The sequence below is a fragment of the Solanum pennellii genome, chromosome 3 (assembly GCF_001406875.1).
Source record: "Solanum pennellii chromosome 3, SPENNV200".
Classification (NCBI taxonomy): Eukaryota; Viridiplantae; Streptophyta; class Magnoliopsida; order Solanales; family Solanaceae; genus Solanum; species Solanum pennellii.
Genome location: NC_028639.1, coordinates 66,088,473 through 66,104,284, shown reverse-complemented (window position 1 = coordinate 66,104,284; position 15,812 = coordinate 66,088,473). Strand labels below are relative to the sequence as shown.

General features: G+C 35.9%; 2 protein-coding genes across 2 annotated transcripts in view; both read right to left on the bottom strand.

Annotated features, from left to right (window-relative positions):
- Positions 1-1,644: 1,644 nt before the first annotated feature.
- LOC107012579 lies at positions 1,645-7,189 on the bottom strand. The gene is made up of 6 exons (XM_015212455.2): positions 6,997-7,189; positions 5,876-5,921; positions 5,375-5,501; positions 5,191-5,267; positions 2,272-2,369; positions 1,645-2,005 (listed from the first exon to the last, which is right to left on the bottom strand). The coding sequence occupies exons 1-6, from the start codon at positions 7,114-7,116 to the stop codon at positions 1,970-1,972; spliced, it is 504 nt and encodes a 167-aa protein (XP_015067941.1). The 5' UTR covers positions 7,117-7,189; the 3' UTR covers positions 1,645-1,969.
- A 755-nt stretch (positions 7,190-7,944) lies between these two features.
- Positions 7,945-15,812, bottom strand: part of LOC107014657 (ribonuclease J) — a 13,537-nt gene continuing 5,669 nt past the window's right edge. Inside the window, exons 9-18 of the mRNA XM_015214662.2 lie at positions 15,314-15,379; positions 15,146-15,238; positions 14,018-14,143; positions 12,016-12,129; positions 10,931-11,026; positions 10,744-10,841; positions 10,213-10,664; positions 9,392-9,477; positions 9,026-9,304; positions 7,945-8,587 (exon numbers count right to left, since the gene is read on the bottom strand). Of these exons, the coding sequence (XP_015070148.1) occupies positions 8,492-8,587; positions 9,026-9,304; positions 9,392-9,477; positions 10,213-10,664; positions 10,744-10,841; positions 10,931-11,026; positions 12,016-12,129; positions 14,018-14,143; positions 15,146-15,238; positions 15,314-15,379 (1,506 nt within the window). The 3' untranslated portion in view covers positions 7,945-8,491. The remainder of the gene's footprint in view (positions 8,588-9,025; positions 9,305-9,391; positions 9,478-10,212; positions 10,665-10,743; positions 10,842-10,930; positions 11,027-12,015; positions 12,130-14,017; positions 14,144-15,145; positions 15,239-15,313; positions 15,380-15,812) is intronic.

Sequence of the window (15,812 nt, the reverse complement as noted above, 5' to 3'; positions counted from 1 at the left end):
AAGGAAGGATTTGAGAAAGGGCTTAGGAATTATGGCCGGACCCTTGAAACGGGTTTCCTACATATCTCAGGCTATATTAGAACTCAGGCCACTTGTAGTTCGATAAGCTTGATTTACCGCGCGATTTGAAAGAAATAGAAGCCATCCCGACATCGAATTATGAAGGTGCCGAGATGCTCGAGAATAGAATTCGAGAGCGAATGTTGGAATACAGCCGAGTTTTCGACATTGAATTCGCCTACATATCCTTAAACCTTCGGAATCAGGCTGCTTGTAGTTCAACTCGATCGGTTGAAAAGGAAATCTATTATGATAGATAACCTTTGGTTTTGGACAAGTGACAAATTAAACGAGTATGAAAAGGAGGCTTGTAACCTCTTAGCCATGAATGTGGAGCTCTTCACATCCATAGGTAAGAACTCACACGGACATAATTTCCAAAGCTCTTGGCGCATTGTCACTCAGATTGGAAACTTGTTTCAGATAAGTCGAAACTTCCAGATGCGAGACATAAACTGACAGAACTTAAAGAAAAACCCGCATGCCTCGAGAGGGTGGTTCGATCGTGGTGGAAGTCGCTCCTCTGCTCGCGTCCTAAGAGTTTGATATTCCTCTTTGGACTGTGTCCCAGTTCGCTGCTAAGAAAAAGTTCCACGTTGTTTATTTCTTTGTTGCCGTAAATTGAGAGTAGGGAAAGGGAAAATTTGAGAGGAAATTATAACGTGAAAAATCGAACCATATCAACTAAGTGAGAATTTAGATAATCAATTTTAAGATTCTTCGAATATCGAATCTTTAATCAGAAAAAAAAAAACGTCGATTGTATCATTTAATGTCGACAAGCAGACATTATGCCACACACTTATCGTAGTTAACTTTTCCACTTAAAAGTCAAGTCTATGTTGATCAACGTGAATTGCGTAAAATTCGTGTCATGTTTTTTCTTTTTTAAAATAAAAATTGTGATTCGCTATTTATAGTCATTCAATAATTATAAATATTGTAATTCTTTATTTATAGTCGTTTGATATTTATAAATTACAATTTTTTTCATATTAATATATTCAAAAAACACATCCTGAAATATTAATTAGAGTACTTACACGTTTGACTCTAAAAAAAGAAATTATAACATTTAAAAGTGAACGAAGGAAGTATTTAAAAATTACGTAAAATAATAATAGTAGTGAAATTTAGAATTTGAAAACATCATTAGTCAAGATAATTTAATAAAATGTTCCTCTAATTAAGACTATGTTCCACAGCACCTGCTTCTTTTCGAAGATATAAATATAATTTATAAATTTATGATGTCGTTTATCGAATGATTGGTTTCATTTACTTCTATGAAGAACATAATTTATAATTATTAGACCAGCTAATCGGATAGAAATTCAGTTGAACAACATTCATTCATGCTTTGAGCAATCAGAATTTAAAATGAGCAAAAATATAATCAACACTTAGCAGCTCAAAAAAATGAAGAGGCAGAATGAGGGAAATCTAAGTAGTTCAATTGGTTAAGTACCTGAACTTTCACCAGGTAGTGAAGTTCGATTCCACCTTGTAATCGCCTCCCCCACACGGCAAAAAAGGAGGTGACAATGAAGCCAAAAATTAGACGCAAAAGCTGACAAGAGTCGATTTTGAAAGACCAGTTTCATTGCGAATTTGCAGTGACTAAAAAAAAATTTGACATGCAGTTTTTCACATATTAGAAGTATATTATGTAACTATTCAGGCACAAGTATAGTGCCCCCTCATAATTTAACTACAAAATACTATAGCATACAACAAGAACACAGAAACACGCAGAACGCGACATAAGAGTTGTAAGGCCATAAGTTGACTCTTTAACTAGTTGTAAAGCACCCATAATAGAGAAGCAAAAGCCTACTTTGGCCCAGCTGCTAGGTGTACAAAATGGAATTTGGAATAAGCTGCCTCAAACTCTAGGAATATGCTTTAGTCATGTGTCCCCCCTTAACCGAGCAATTAGTTCATCCTGCCAACAGAATTATATAGTGAGAACGTGCATTGAAAGAGAACGACATGCTACAGAATAGGTTAAATATTCAAAAAAATACATCATTCAAGTAGAAAATCAACAACTAAACCTCAATTCCAAACACGTTGGGGGAAACACATCATACAAGCACTACTTATTATAATGTCCTTAAGGAGGATAAGTTACCAAGTAAAAGTATAATAGTGGACCACAACGAAAAATTCAAGACCTATATAAAATAAAAAGGTTATGCAAATACTTGCCTTCCTTCCTCTCAGTGAAAGACCTTTCTCCTTTAACAAAGCCCGTAGCTTCTCAACAGTCATATTTTGTATTTCAGGTGCACGATTTTTTGAAGTTCCTGCAGGGGTTGAGACCAAGTTTAATGCATCACTAACTGTAAATGATAATGTACAAAAATAAGTAGTTCCAACAAAAACTTCAAAAAAAAGAAAATTTGGTTAGAGTACGAAATATTTACAATGAGACCTGAAAAAACATGACGGTGTCTAACTGAGAGTATACTATTTATTGTGCCTTTAAATTTACTTTTCAGGCATGACATGGTAAAGCAAATCAATAAACCTTTTTGTAAGTGGCTTCCACATTTCCAAAGGTTTGGAAAGATGACATTCAATGTCCCCAAAGGAATATATACAGAAATTAGAGCTAAGTCATTTTAATCGCCTTATCTCTTGTCACTCAATGTCATGAAGATAGATTTCTGGAAGAAGCTGTTATTCACTATCTAGTCTCATAAGATATAATATTATACATGTACATGATGCTTGACAGCAATCACACAACTTATTATTGGTTGTAAATGATAGGAGTATGATCTTTACCTTCTCATCCAAAATAAATTGGTAGTAAATGTTAAGATCTTATAATCCGTCCAAACAAGATTTCAGCAAATTTCTAGAATAGTTGTAAAGCCACGTGAATTTTTATAATTAATTCAGACTACTTTTCAGTTTAAGGATGCAACTCAATTAATTTCGAGTCAGGTGGGACCCGCTCGATAATAACTAAGTAATTGAAACACCTGTAGTTAATATTGGTATAGCTTGAAATAGCTAAGAAAGGATGATAAGAATTAAGGAAAAGACAAAATGAGAAGGAGAATTGAAAACAAGGATTTTAATTCCCTGGACGATGGAATCGATGGTGCAATTAAAAGCAGATGAAGGAATTAAATTAGCTCTTAATAATAAAGACAAATTAAGAAGCAAACTTTAGAATCAAAATAAACACTACTGGCAGTGCCGTCCAGCAGTTAGCATCAAACTCGGCGTCATTTTAGAAAACGTGACGGTTGAGCGTTGTGCCTGTCCTAGTGTGATCCAACTGAAGCAGCCATTCAGAGGCATTTCTAAAGAGAGAAGAATTATTTGTTTGGAACAAATTCTTGGGAGTTAAAGAGTTCCCCACCATAAATTCTACTTTGAGGTGAGTACTAAATGCATTTTGGGAGAGAAGGATTATTTGTTTGGAACAAGTTCTTGGGAGTTAGAGAGAAGGGAGAGCTTCTACTCCATAAATTCTACTCTGAGATGAGTATTAAATGCATTTCCTAGTAGATTTGGTTCGTTAAATGGCAAATGCATTCCCTAACTCCTCAATATCATGGAAATTATAGATTTTTGACCAAAAAATCAGGACTCACATCTTGAAAATTCTTGGGTTTGACAAAGAGGTAATCCTTTCACTCCAATCTTGTATATTATGTTGCATGTACATCGTAAACTATACCTTTGAAGAAAGATTCAAATTTAAACACCAATTCATGAAACAATAGAAAGCTAGACTCGAAATTGAAAAGTTTGTTGGTAAGGGAGATGAATAGTGTTAGGTTTGCTTGAACGATATCGTTTAGAGTTTCTAAAGCAGCAACTAGGTTCCATAACAAATGTAATGGAAATTGGAGTTAAAACTCAAAGATTTGACTTGCGAAATGGAAAATAGAGATTTTTTCTAAACTAGTGAAGTTAGTTTTCCCCATTTGTGGGATTACACTGGGTTTGTTGTTGTTGTCTAGTTGGACTTAAGTGTTGTCCACATAGTTGACTTAGTTGGTATTGTTGTGAAGCATTACTGATTTACCTGAGCTCCTATATGTAGATTATGAATTGTTGGCATCTTTGGATCTTTCAAGGGAAGATTTGCAGTTCTTAAAATTACACCCCCCTCTCTTCCACTGCAATCCTAGCCTTCTTAACTTTGTAACATATACTAGCCCTCCTGCCCACCTATTTTTTCTTCTATTACAAACCTAGTCTTCCCTTATTTTTCAGCAAATAATAATTTTGGTTAAGATTTAGTTCATGACATAACCATTAACTTTTAAAATGAACCGAGGCTGTTTAAATTATACAAAATCAACGATTGGAAGTCATTAGCCATTTAAATACTAGGGCCTCTATACAAACCTATACGTGACTTCCCATTTTAGGATGTCCTACAATATTCCAAGGCAAAATAACTAATAACTAATACATCCATAAGAACTTCTAGAATGACAATTTAAATTTAAAACCTGATGTGATGTTTCTACAATCAAGATAAATAAATTTTCAACATATAAGTAATATATCCTTCTATTGCTCCTACTAATGTATAATAATCATGTAACATTTTAAATTCCTTTTTGAAACTTAATCAATCAGTAGTATTCATCGAATCAAAGCAAATTTTAAAAGTTCTGAAATCAGACTTCACCAAATCCCGACTTACAAAAGAACCAGCAATACTAGTTACACCAAAACAGAACCACCAATCCCAACAAAAAGCAAAGCAGAACCCCATATCTCTTAACAACCATTATGATAATTGTTCTTTTCATCAAATGGTATTTCATCAATGGAAGTGACGGAGCAGTCTTTTTGCAACAATACTACTGTTCTCTATTTTGTGGACCCAAAAGTTTTAGAGCTGGTATGTAAACTATGCAATATAATTTGAGCTAGAATTAAAGAGTCAAATCGGACAATTTAAGCAAATGAAGTTATGGAGAGCTTAGGGATACTGATTTGTTTCTTTCTTTTTCAGTTTAGCAATAGGATACATTGACAACCACAATAATTCAAGCATCTTTTCAGTGAAAGATCACTGCTTTTAAAAAAATAACACATTTGAATGTACCAACTACTAAGACCGCAAGTGATGATCAATAATGGGCACACCTTGGGCAGAGGCAGCATGGTTACTGGTGGTAGCCTTCTTGGCTGATGCCCTACTATCCAATGCTTTTTCAGCCGCTCTGAAAATTAGATGGTGGCAGGAGATACAAATATGTTAACTGAACAAAGGTACTCTAGCTAGTAAAGGATAGCAATAATACTGAGGTAAGAAAATATGGACAATTACCTTTTTCTACCATTGTCATTTGAGGAAACCCCCTTGCCTTCTTTTGAACTACATTCACCTCTTTGCTTCTTAAGCATGAGAGACCTAATCAATATGTTTTGCTGGTTGGTCTTAATAAGCTGGTCCTCTGCATATACAACATTTTGTAAAATATAACTAGCAATCCAGATTGACGAACAAAACAATCTAGCCTTGAGGAAGATGATGAATGAGGAAAACTAAAAAGAGGGAAAGAAAGAAAAAAGAGACATCCGAATTGCATCAAGACTCAAGATAGAAGAGATATTTCTATGATTTAACCAACCATGTACTAAATGAGACACAATGAGTGGATATCAATGCTTTCAATGACTTAAGAGTAGAAGTGTAAACAAAAAACTAAGCAATAAAATAACCATATGCAAGTAAATCTGTTCAAAGAACAAGAATAAAAGGAGAATTAGAGACCAAATCAATTTTCACCATAAATAATTTAAAAGACATCAATATACAAAAACAGACCCGGAGGTGACGTTTCGTGATCGCAAACATATACTCGCATTCCACCCTGCATAAAGTTTCTAAATTAGTGGAGCTCAAAAGAACATGGAAGAAGCATTATTATATTTCCTGATAGCATCACTTTTCTTTTGATAGTCAAATTATTTTCCAGCTAATGCTGGTCAGCAGATATGATGGTAAGTAAACATGAAGAGGCTAAGGCACACGGATGATATAATCTTAAACTGAAGACAAACGAAGGAAATACAAAGACGTTTGTTACTCTAAAGGTGCAAGGAGGACGTTGAACTCAGAAAAGAGGTACCACCTATTATTTATCTTTCGAAAACCTTTCTGATCCTACACTGATTCACGCAGTGTTTAGCATCACCAACTAGTCATTTCTTTTGGACGTAAAACCTTATTATGTCTAGGCTGGGGTTTAACAGTATTCCAAACAACAGGCAAGAAGAGCCAGAACAGTTTCTCAATCCAAATTAACCCTTCTTAAGATAAAATTACTACTGTCTGCATAGCTATGTGTTTGTATCACCATTTTTTTTTAATTAAGTGTTTTTGTAAAAACACCATGCTGATTATAATACCACATTCAATGAGTTCTTTCAACATGGAAATCCCTAGAACTGAAGGAAAACAGAATTCCACAATAAGAATAATGAACACCAAGTCTTGTGCAGTTGATAATAAGAACTTTTTTAAGATGTGCTGGTATGCTTGGTACACGCACAAACAGAAGTATCCTACCATTTCCCTCTCTTTGGATTTAAAAATTATAAGTACAGACCTACTATTATTGCGATCCTAATAATTTTGTACACATAAACTTATACTCGGTGTTGTAAGTATATAAAGTTGTATCCGCCTCTGATCTCCCTGAACTCTCTATCTCAAGAATTTATTCCACCATAGATGAAAATAGATAAGTTTGGGACAATTATACAACAGTTATATCTACTCCAAAACATAAAAGAGAACAGTTATATCTACTCGATTATACTATACGGTTCAGCACTGGTATTAAGAAGTACTAATACCACATAAAAGGCGTCAGTAAAGAAAAGGGGAAGAGGGGATGGTGCAAAAGTAAATTAGGGTTTTGGGAGGGAGAAAGAGGAAGTTACCGGAGTAGAGGAGAGGACGTTGGAGGAGAAAAGGCCGCGAGAAGGGAGGCCGGCTAGGTATTTGGCCGCACCGGAAGTTGTGGCATTGTTCGGAGAAATGGATGATGAGGTATCCTCCATAGTTGCCGCTCTGCAAAACTGATTCAAGTTTAGACAGAAAGGAGAAAATACATTTCCCCCCCTTAATAGTGGTTCGTGGGGGCGGTAAAATAGAATTTGCTCTCATCTACATTAATTAAATTAGATTACTATAACAGTATATTTTTAAAAAAATTAAAAATTACTATAAAAGTGGGTATAAGACATCATTCTTCTTTAAAACTTTGATCAAATAGAAATTTCACTCAATTACATTGCCTTAGAGATTATTTGATTTGTCGAAAATATAATTTAAATAATGTATTCTATTTTTTATGTATCGATTAAAGAGATAGTGAGTTAAATAACTAATTCTAAGTATCAATTATATGTGATAATGCCTTAAACTTATGTTATATGCGAAATTTGAGAAAGAATCGAACCATAAGAAACCCTTGTATGTCAACTTATTTTTCAATGCTCAAAATAGGGACTTTTCTAGTCATATTATATCAATTTTTTATTGATTACGTTGAAACGCCTCGATGAAAAGTAGTAACCCAACTAAGGACTTCAGTTGAAAACATGATGTTAGAATGCTTCCAAGTTTACTCATCTAATTCGTTAGTATTTATATTGAGCAGTTATATTGCAAGAATATTATTGATCTGAATGTCAAACTTCTTTTAATGCATAAACTAAAATTGTTACAAAAAATGAATTTTTTAGCTAAGCATAATTAAGGATAAATATGACTCAGAGTGATGAATATGAACGAAGGATTCAAAACAACAATTAAAAAAAACTATTAACTGTCAGATGCAATGAAACCTTACGAGTAAGATAAAATTTCACTGTACCAAGAAATTATTAAAGGTAATTTGGAGGAATATATCTATAAAATAATGATCGTCTTTTACCTTTTACTTGATGAAGCAATATTCCTACATCCCATCATCAAGGCATTCAATGCTATAATTGGTACGACATGCAATACATAATCAATAATAGTGTCTACTAACCTACAAGTAACCCAAATCAATATGCCAACTCTTACCATCAAAATTTCAGACTACTTTAGAATCACTTTCAACTGTTTGTATCCACTTGGAAATTATTACCAGCATGATAAACCTTCCAACCTCTAAAATCACTAGAAAACCATTGCAGAATTTACCAGTCCTTCCCCGGGCTTATAAGGACCCTTAATAAATTTAAATCCTTCCCTGCCTTTGGCTTCATCTGAAAAGCTTGCGCAACAGCTAATCCACCAGGACAAATGGTGAAGTTTTGATCCGGCTTCTTGAATTTTAAGGGGCGTGTTAGTATTTTGGATAAATATCAGTATCCAAACTCATGAATCCCCCCAATGAAGAATTGCTTCCACATACACTACCTGCAAGTACACATGTCCAGTTCATTTCTGGGCCGTTGCCTCCAAATCAGACAAGATTTTTCTCATATCCTCATAGTAAGGCCATTTATCCTGTCTTTTCTCGTCACTCTTGTTTTCCTGTTACAGAAAGCAAAGACGTTGATAAAAGTAGCCTCCCAAACAGAAAATGTCTCCACAAGAATTTCAACAGGATGCAGGTGAAAGGGGCGAATCTTCATCTAAAAGGAAATATATAAATATTTCATGTGTAGAAATTTGTATTAGCAATCTCAGTGTATTTACAATTCAAGATATGGATAAATCTTATTTCTCTCCCTTTTTCCCCTTGAAGAGGTCACAACATACCATACAAAAGGGTACATTTATCCCTATTTTCATTTCTATGTCCTCGGACAGAAATAATGTGATATCCTAAAAACAAGTTCTAAAATGGATAATCAAAATGCATTGTTTATCGTAAATTTGTTTCTTCCAATATTGTTTGAGCATGCTAATCAGCACAACCAAGTAAATGTACATATGCTCAAGGAGGACACAAGAATCAGAAATACTCACCTCATACTTTTGAACCAAAGAAGCCCAGAGAGATTTACACTGTCCAGGACTTCGATCGACTCCAATAGAAAGTAAATTTGAAGATATCTCTTCCCATAGTGCCATTCGTCCACGAACAACTTGGAACTTGCTGTGGAGTTCCCCGCGCAACATAATCAATTTCTTTATCTCATCATGTTTCCATCTGTTTCTCTTCAACGGCTTGGAAGATTTCATCATAGATTGTGGAAAGCCAGAATCAACTTGAATGCTCTCTTTTCTGGACGATTCTGATTCCTCCTGTGTTGAAGCGCCAAATCTACCGTTTTTCAATTGATCAAGCAGTGTTGATGATACAAAAGACTTAGAAGAATCATCTGATTTTACCTCAGCGGTAGAATATTCATCCAGTGAGTTTGCACTTGAAGTAGTTGCTCCATCATGCATAAGTCTCTCAATATCCATATCATCACCTGCACGTAAAAGTTAGGGAAGAAATGACGGCAGAATTTAAGCATGCATTGGATGCTTAAGATCAAATCATATCAGAAGACAAAATCAACAAGCAATTTCCGATGTAATATCTATCCACCAACTAATGAAATCGTCTCCAGAAAAGAAATATAAAAGATGCTACTTTCATGATGTACAAGCATACTTCAAGCCAGCAATGGCATGCAATTTAGACATAGAAAACATGTGAGTTTTTTTCTTTTTTGGTGCTACACACATGCCCTGAGAATTCCATTGTAGAGAGCAGATATCAAGCAATTGTTTTTTATTTGGGGGAGGGGGTCTCTTGAAGACCAAAAAGGTAAAAGTAGTAAAAACGTCTGGATAGAACCAAATCTCCTACTTTTCACCATCTAAAGGGCTTTTAAATCAACCCCTTTCAGCACTTGGCATGTTCATGACATATATCAACCAATTCTAACATAACAAACTATATGTGACCCCTAAATATAATTCAGTTCAAGCAATGTTCCAGTTCTACTCAAAATTCCTATATACCAACGGGCAACCACCCTACCCTCTAGGCTTATTGGGCCATTTTGTGAATGTCAAAAGCAATTATATCAAGAAGATCACAGCATACCAACCCGAAGATGATTACTTTGCCTAGCATCTAATCAGATTAGAAAACCACAGAATGCATTGGAAAGAATCACTGAACTATTTCATTGGAAAGAAGCATGAGAGGAACAAACCTTTCACTTGCTCAACTGCATCATCAACTGGATAGCCATGGCCATTACCTCCTTCTGCACGTGCCCCACTTGCCTGTCTTCTTTTCTGATCTTCATCCAATACATTTCTAAGTGCTGAAATTCCAAAACCTACATGTGATTTTCCAGAAAGTTTTCCATTGATTTCATCAGCCAGAACTCCTGCAGGATTCTCAAAGGCAACGGCAATAACCTCAGGTCTTTTACTACTGTATTTCCTGACCAATTTCCTAAGAACTTCAGACACGGTTCTTTCCACGTGGGACAATGGGCAGTTCAATGGACAGCTTGAAAGTGAAGCATGTGCAGCTTTATGGAGCGCATCCAGAAGTTTCCCTTTGTCAAGCCACAAGCAGCGTGTGGTTATTCTTATTTTTCCCTTCAAAGCTTTCTCTGTCATACCATCTGTGGATTGAGGACGCAATATTTCCATACTGCATTCCAGATATCTTAAACATATTAGTATCACAAGGTCGAAAAATATGTGATGCATCACAAGCTAGAGAAAATTACCTGACCACTATAATACCATCCGAAGCAATTCTAAGTCTCTCATCAATACAAAGTTCAGCAGCTGTACCAAATGCTTTGTCACCATCACTATACATCAACTGCAAAAAAAAAAAAAAAAAAATTAGTTCAGTCTAGAGACAAAATGAAAGAGTGCAGTCTTTATTTGCACAGTGAGAAAGTAAGAAACCTGCAACTTCTCCTTTCCTAAGGAAATGAAACCATTGGATAGAACTTTTCTGTTCCTCAAATGGGAGATTCCAAGCATCTCTCCGTTCTTGATAACCTATTCACACACAGTTACAATAGCAGGGGTCACTTTAAATCAGCATCGAGAATGAACTGAAAAGGCTTAACAACAATGCTTATGATACAAGACTGAATCATTCTCTCACTGCAGATAATTCCCAATGCTTGGAGCCCACTCATCCCCTTAATCATTCTTCAAGTCTATACATTCATGTATTTTTGAATAATCATCAAAATAAATAGGATTTCACTTCTTGCATCCCATAGGGGGAGGCTGGAAATTGAACCATGTGTAATAAAATCACTCTTTGGTTGGTCAGCTTCGATCTAATTCAGGTAAATAGAATATCAGTTGAAACAGTTGAATCCTTCATTAGAAGCTTTAGACACTAGGACCATTGGTCACAGAAAAGCTAATGATGCAGAGAATATATCTAGCTTTCCTCAAAGACTACATTTTTTTTTTAGATAATTATCATGAGAGATTTAACTTAGCTTTCCTCAAAGACTAAATCTATCAACAGTCTTTGTATGCAACACATTGCATATTCGACAAACTTTCCTCGAAGACTGTGTCTAGCTTTGGCAAAAATCTGTTCACTGACAAGGGAGGTATAGTCTAGTGGAAAGGGTCATCAATCTCTAACCATGAGGTTGGGCTTCAATTCAACAAGGAAGCAAAAGTGGGAAAATCCATAATTTGACTCCTGGGCTTGGTGGGGGTGACATGAATCTCAAAGAATATATGTGGGTGGGTGGGGGGGAGGACAAAAAAAGGACAATCACCCAGATTCTGGGCCTAGACCAGTAAGATATCTACATCTGACCATATAGACATGCTTTCATCGTGATACGGTTCCCTAAAATTATAAGAATAGAAGAATGCCATTATGGATAAATTCAAGTTTTGAAAAAGATATGCCCGCAACACACCTTAGATCCAATGGCTACATGTCTATACAATTTGAAGGTACTTGAAGCAATAAGCATTATTAATCAAACATCCAAATAAACCATACAACTTACAGCTGTATGCCGAATTCCAGTTGATTTCCCCAATAATTCATGCTCTTTAAGGAATAAGAGCTCGCCATGGACCGGAAGAAAATGTTGCGGCTTCACAATCCTTAGAACTTCTTCCTTCAGAATGGGAAATCCATCATCAATATTGCAGCTTAGACATTGAGTATGAAATTGAAAAAATGGATAAATCTTTTTTCAGGAAAAACAAATATACGGAATGAGAACTGTGTCATGCTCTGGTATATAATCTGAGAAACCAAAATTCTTCTTCTCCCTTTCTTTGTTTCTCTAAAGCACAAAAGATGCATAAAAATGAAAATCATATTTCCCCATCCCTGCCGCTTCTCTCTTCAATATGTCTTCCATCCACGGGCAACCATTTAATACTAACAAATTTTAGTCAGCTTAGGAAAAGTTCCCGCAGAGCGATTCACTTACCCTTTCCTCAAAATATCCCTTTTCTTGTTACTATATAAACCAAACCTTCATTTTCTAGTCACAATATACTACAACAACAACAACTACATACATAGCTTAGTTCCCCAAGTGGGGTCTGCTCCAACCCTGACGGGTAGAGAAATCATTTCTGATAGATCCCCAGCTCAAGGAAAGCAAAAATGCAACATTTATGGAGACACAAGCAGTAACAATAGGAACAATCATAGGATAGTAATGAATCGATGCATAAAAGACAACTAGTAGTAAACTAAGCATGAGAAATACGGAAATAGTGAAATTATAAAAATACCAATACTAATACTACTAGCAAGAAAGACAAGATCTGAAACTATATACTACTAGCCTTCTGCCCGAAACCTCGACCTCCGCACCTCCTATCAGGGTTCAAGTCCTAGGTAAGCTGAAGACTTGTCATATCTTGTCTGATCACCTCCCCCAAATACGTTTTTGGCCTAACTCTACCTCTCCAGACCCTCCAGTGTCAACCTCTCACACCTCCTCACTAGAGTGTCTATGCATCTCATCTTGACATGTCCGAACCACCCTCAGCCTTACATCCCACATTTTGTGCACCACGGAGGCCACTTATATCTTGGCCCGAATATCTTCATTTTTTATCATCTCTCTCCTAGTAAGTCCACAAATCCATCTCAACATCCTCATTTCCACAAATTTCATCTTCATGACATAAGTTCTTAACTAGCCAACATGTTACCTCATACAACAAAGTCGGTCAAACTACCACTTTGTAGAACATACTTTAACATCTTAGTGACACCTTCTTATCACATAAGACACCAGATGCTAGACTCCATTTCAACCACCCCGTACATATGTGATGTGTGATATCCCCGCTAATTTCTCGATTACCTAGGATAATAGGACCTAAGTGCTTGAAGCTCCCTTTATTGGAGATAACTTGAGAATCCAACCTCACTTCCACGTCAGCTACACAAGGCAAATCACTGAATTTGCACTCCACGTACTATGTCTTAGTCATGCTCAACCTGAAACCTTTAGACACCAAGGTCTATCTCCATACCTCTAGCTTGTCGTTAACTCTGCTATGCATCTTATCAATCATTACAGTGGCATCAACAAACAGCATGCAGCAAGGCACCTTCCCTAGAATGTGTTGTCAGTCGTGTCAATTCATCCATCGCCAAAATAAATAAAAACGGGCTAACTTTTTTTCTTGTCACAATGTTATGAAAGAAAGTGCACATGATCTGATAACCAACTTTTTTATTTTGCTTCTATTAAGTGGAAGCAAGAATGATACCCAGATCACCGTTATGTTAGTGAATGAGAGTCAGACTCAGCCAAAGAAGATCTAACAGGTACAACTTCTACTAGCTTCTACCAGAAAAAGGAAAAACTCAAGATAAAGTTCTCATCACTGAATGGGACTCGAGAGGTCAACAAATGAACCATTTTCATAATAGCTATTGTGATTCAGTAAGCTGGAGATTAGATACACACACACACAAAAAAAAAAAAGCCTTACTCCTTGCAATACAATTTTTCACTTAGAAGAAGATTTTACCAGCTCTTCGCGATGAGCATGGCCGGATGTATGGAGCAGCTCATTCTTTCCCATCACTATAGTTGATCCAATATCTGATATACGGTTCAACATTTGCATCACCCGGGTATCATTACCAGGAATCACCTATAAAAAAAGATTGTGTAGCTGATTATGGCAGTTCAAGAACATTATCAATTATCTTTCTGCAAACTTAAGACTTACAAAGAACACCTCAAGGACTCTTTCTCTTAAATAGTTTCAAAAGAGACAAAACGCATTAACAAAAATCAAGAAGATATGTTCCTTTTACCATACCAAATCCCAAAAAAAAAAAATTCAAGAAGATATGGTCCTAAGTATTCATCATATAAATAGGAAAGAGAAATTCAAGAAAAAAGATATTCAAAGTAACCAAATATTGACTATCCTAACTAGTTCATCATGCAAGCAAAGGAAACAGTGCAAGGATTCAAATCAAGACGACGTTCTGTCAACCTTATTCTATGGAAATTTATCCCCAATAGAATCTTACTTTGCATCTCTTCCCTGTGTTTGTTTCACTTTTACTATTTTTGTTTGGTGTTGGAAGGAGTCTCAGCAGCATGATACTATTCAGCTCACAAAGTGGAAATTTTATAGTTCACATCATTTAGAGTTGATGTTCTTTGCAAAGCTACTAATCAATAAAAACCACCTAATTTCACATGGCAGAGATGTTGTAAAGCAAATAAGCTCTATTAGAAAAGCATACAAACTCTTTACACTAAACATGCCGATCATGAGGTACTAATAGGAAGCATAAAATGGCAACAACAAAGCACAAGAAGAGCTATCTAGGGAGAAGCTACAAACACCAAGACTAGAAATCATAGACCATCAGTACATTGGCTGAAAGGAGATAAAGGTTGGTAGAAGAAGACCGAGAATAAGACTCTTCCCTTTGGCTGGGATGCATGTATCAAATAGTCTCTCAATGGAATCAGAACTAAGGCATTAGAAGAGTAAAGTTAATATGACAAAGTCAAGACACGGATGATGTTAATTAATTAGATACATCAGCGGATAATAGGAATCCTGAGAATGAATTTTGTCATGAACGAAAAAAATCACATTGCCAGGAGTTAAACAATGCAATTTATACAGTACCTTGGCTGAATATAAAACTAGATCTTCTTTGTTTAATTTGAGTGAGTGACTACTTCCATATGAAGCAAGATTCAACGCAGCACGTGGTTCTGCCTGACACAACAGAGACTAGGTTACATATCTGTAATTGAATCTTGCAAAGCTGGCAGACACATCAACAATACTTACTTGAGAACCTGTTGTCACAATCAGCAAATCTTTTGGGGCATAAGCGTCAATATCTTCCACCTTTACCTGAATTAGATGTGTGTACTTATGAGTGGGGAAGAATTAGAATATGAAGAGTGGAATTATAAGGAAGAAATTCAGGAAAATAGGCACTGTTACAAATTGAAAATATCCTATTCATATTTCACTAGTTGCTCTACACAGATTAGACAATGATATCATTCAAAAATTTGAGTGATAATCCTCACTCAATGAATGCTCAAGGTGTTTAGCTACCTCTATCCTCAGATTGAGCAAGACATTTGACCTGGATTCTTCAACTTTAACAGAGTATCAGATTCAAAGAGAAGACAAAATGTAACGAAGTTGTATGACAAGGAAAGGCAGGAAACTCCACCTCCCTTTCTTATCCTTCCTCCCCACCCACATCCCTGGTCCAGAAGATCAGAGAAGAAGAAAAAAGGAACAAACAAGGCTTGTTTAGCCCCCCCCCCCCCCC

Bases quoted from the DNA above. Each gene is read 5' to 3' on its own strand.
- LOC107012579 (XM_015212455.2), bottom strand. From the start codon at position 7,116: ATGGAGGATACCTCATCATCCATTTCTCCGAACAATGCCACAACTTCC. The intron at 5,268-5,374 runs GTAATTGTCCAT...TCTAATTTTCAG, and splicing joins AATGACAATGGTAGAAAAAG to AGCGGCTGAAAAAGCATTGG. The intron at 2,370-5,190 runs GTGTGCCCATTA...CAACCCCTGCAG, and splicing joins CCATGCTGCCTCTGCCCAAG to GAACTTCAAAAAATCGTGCA.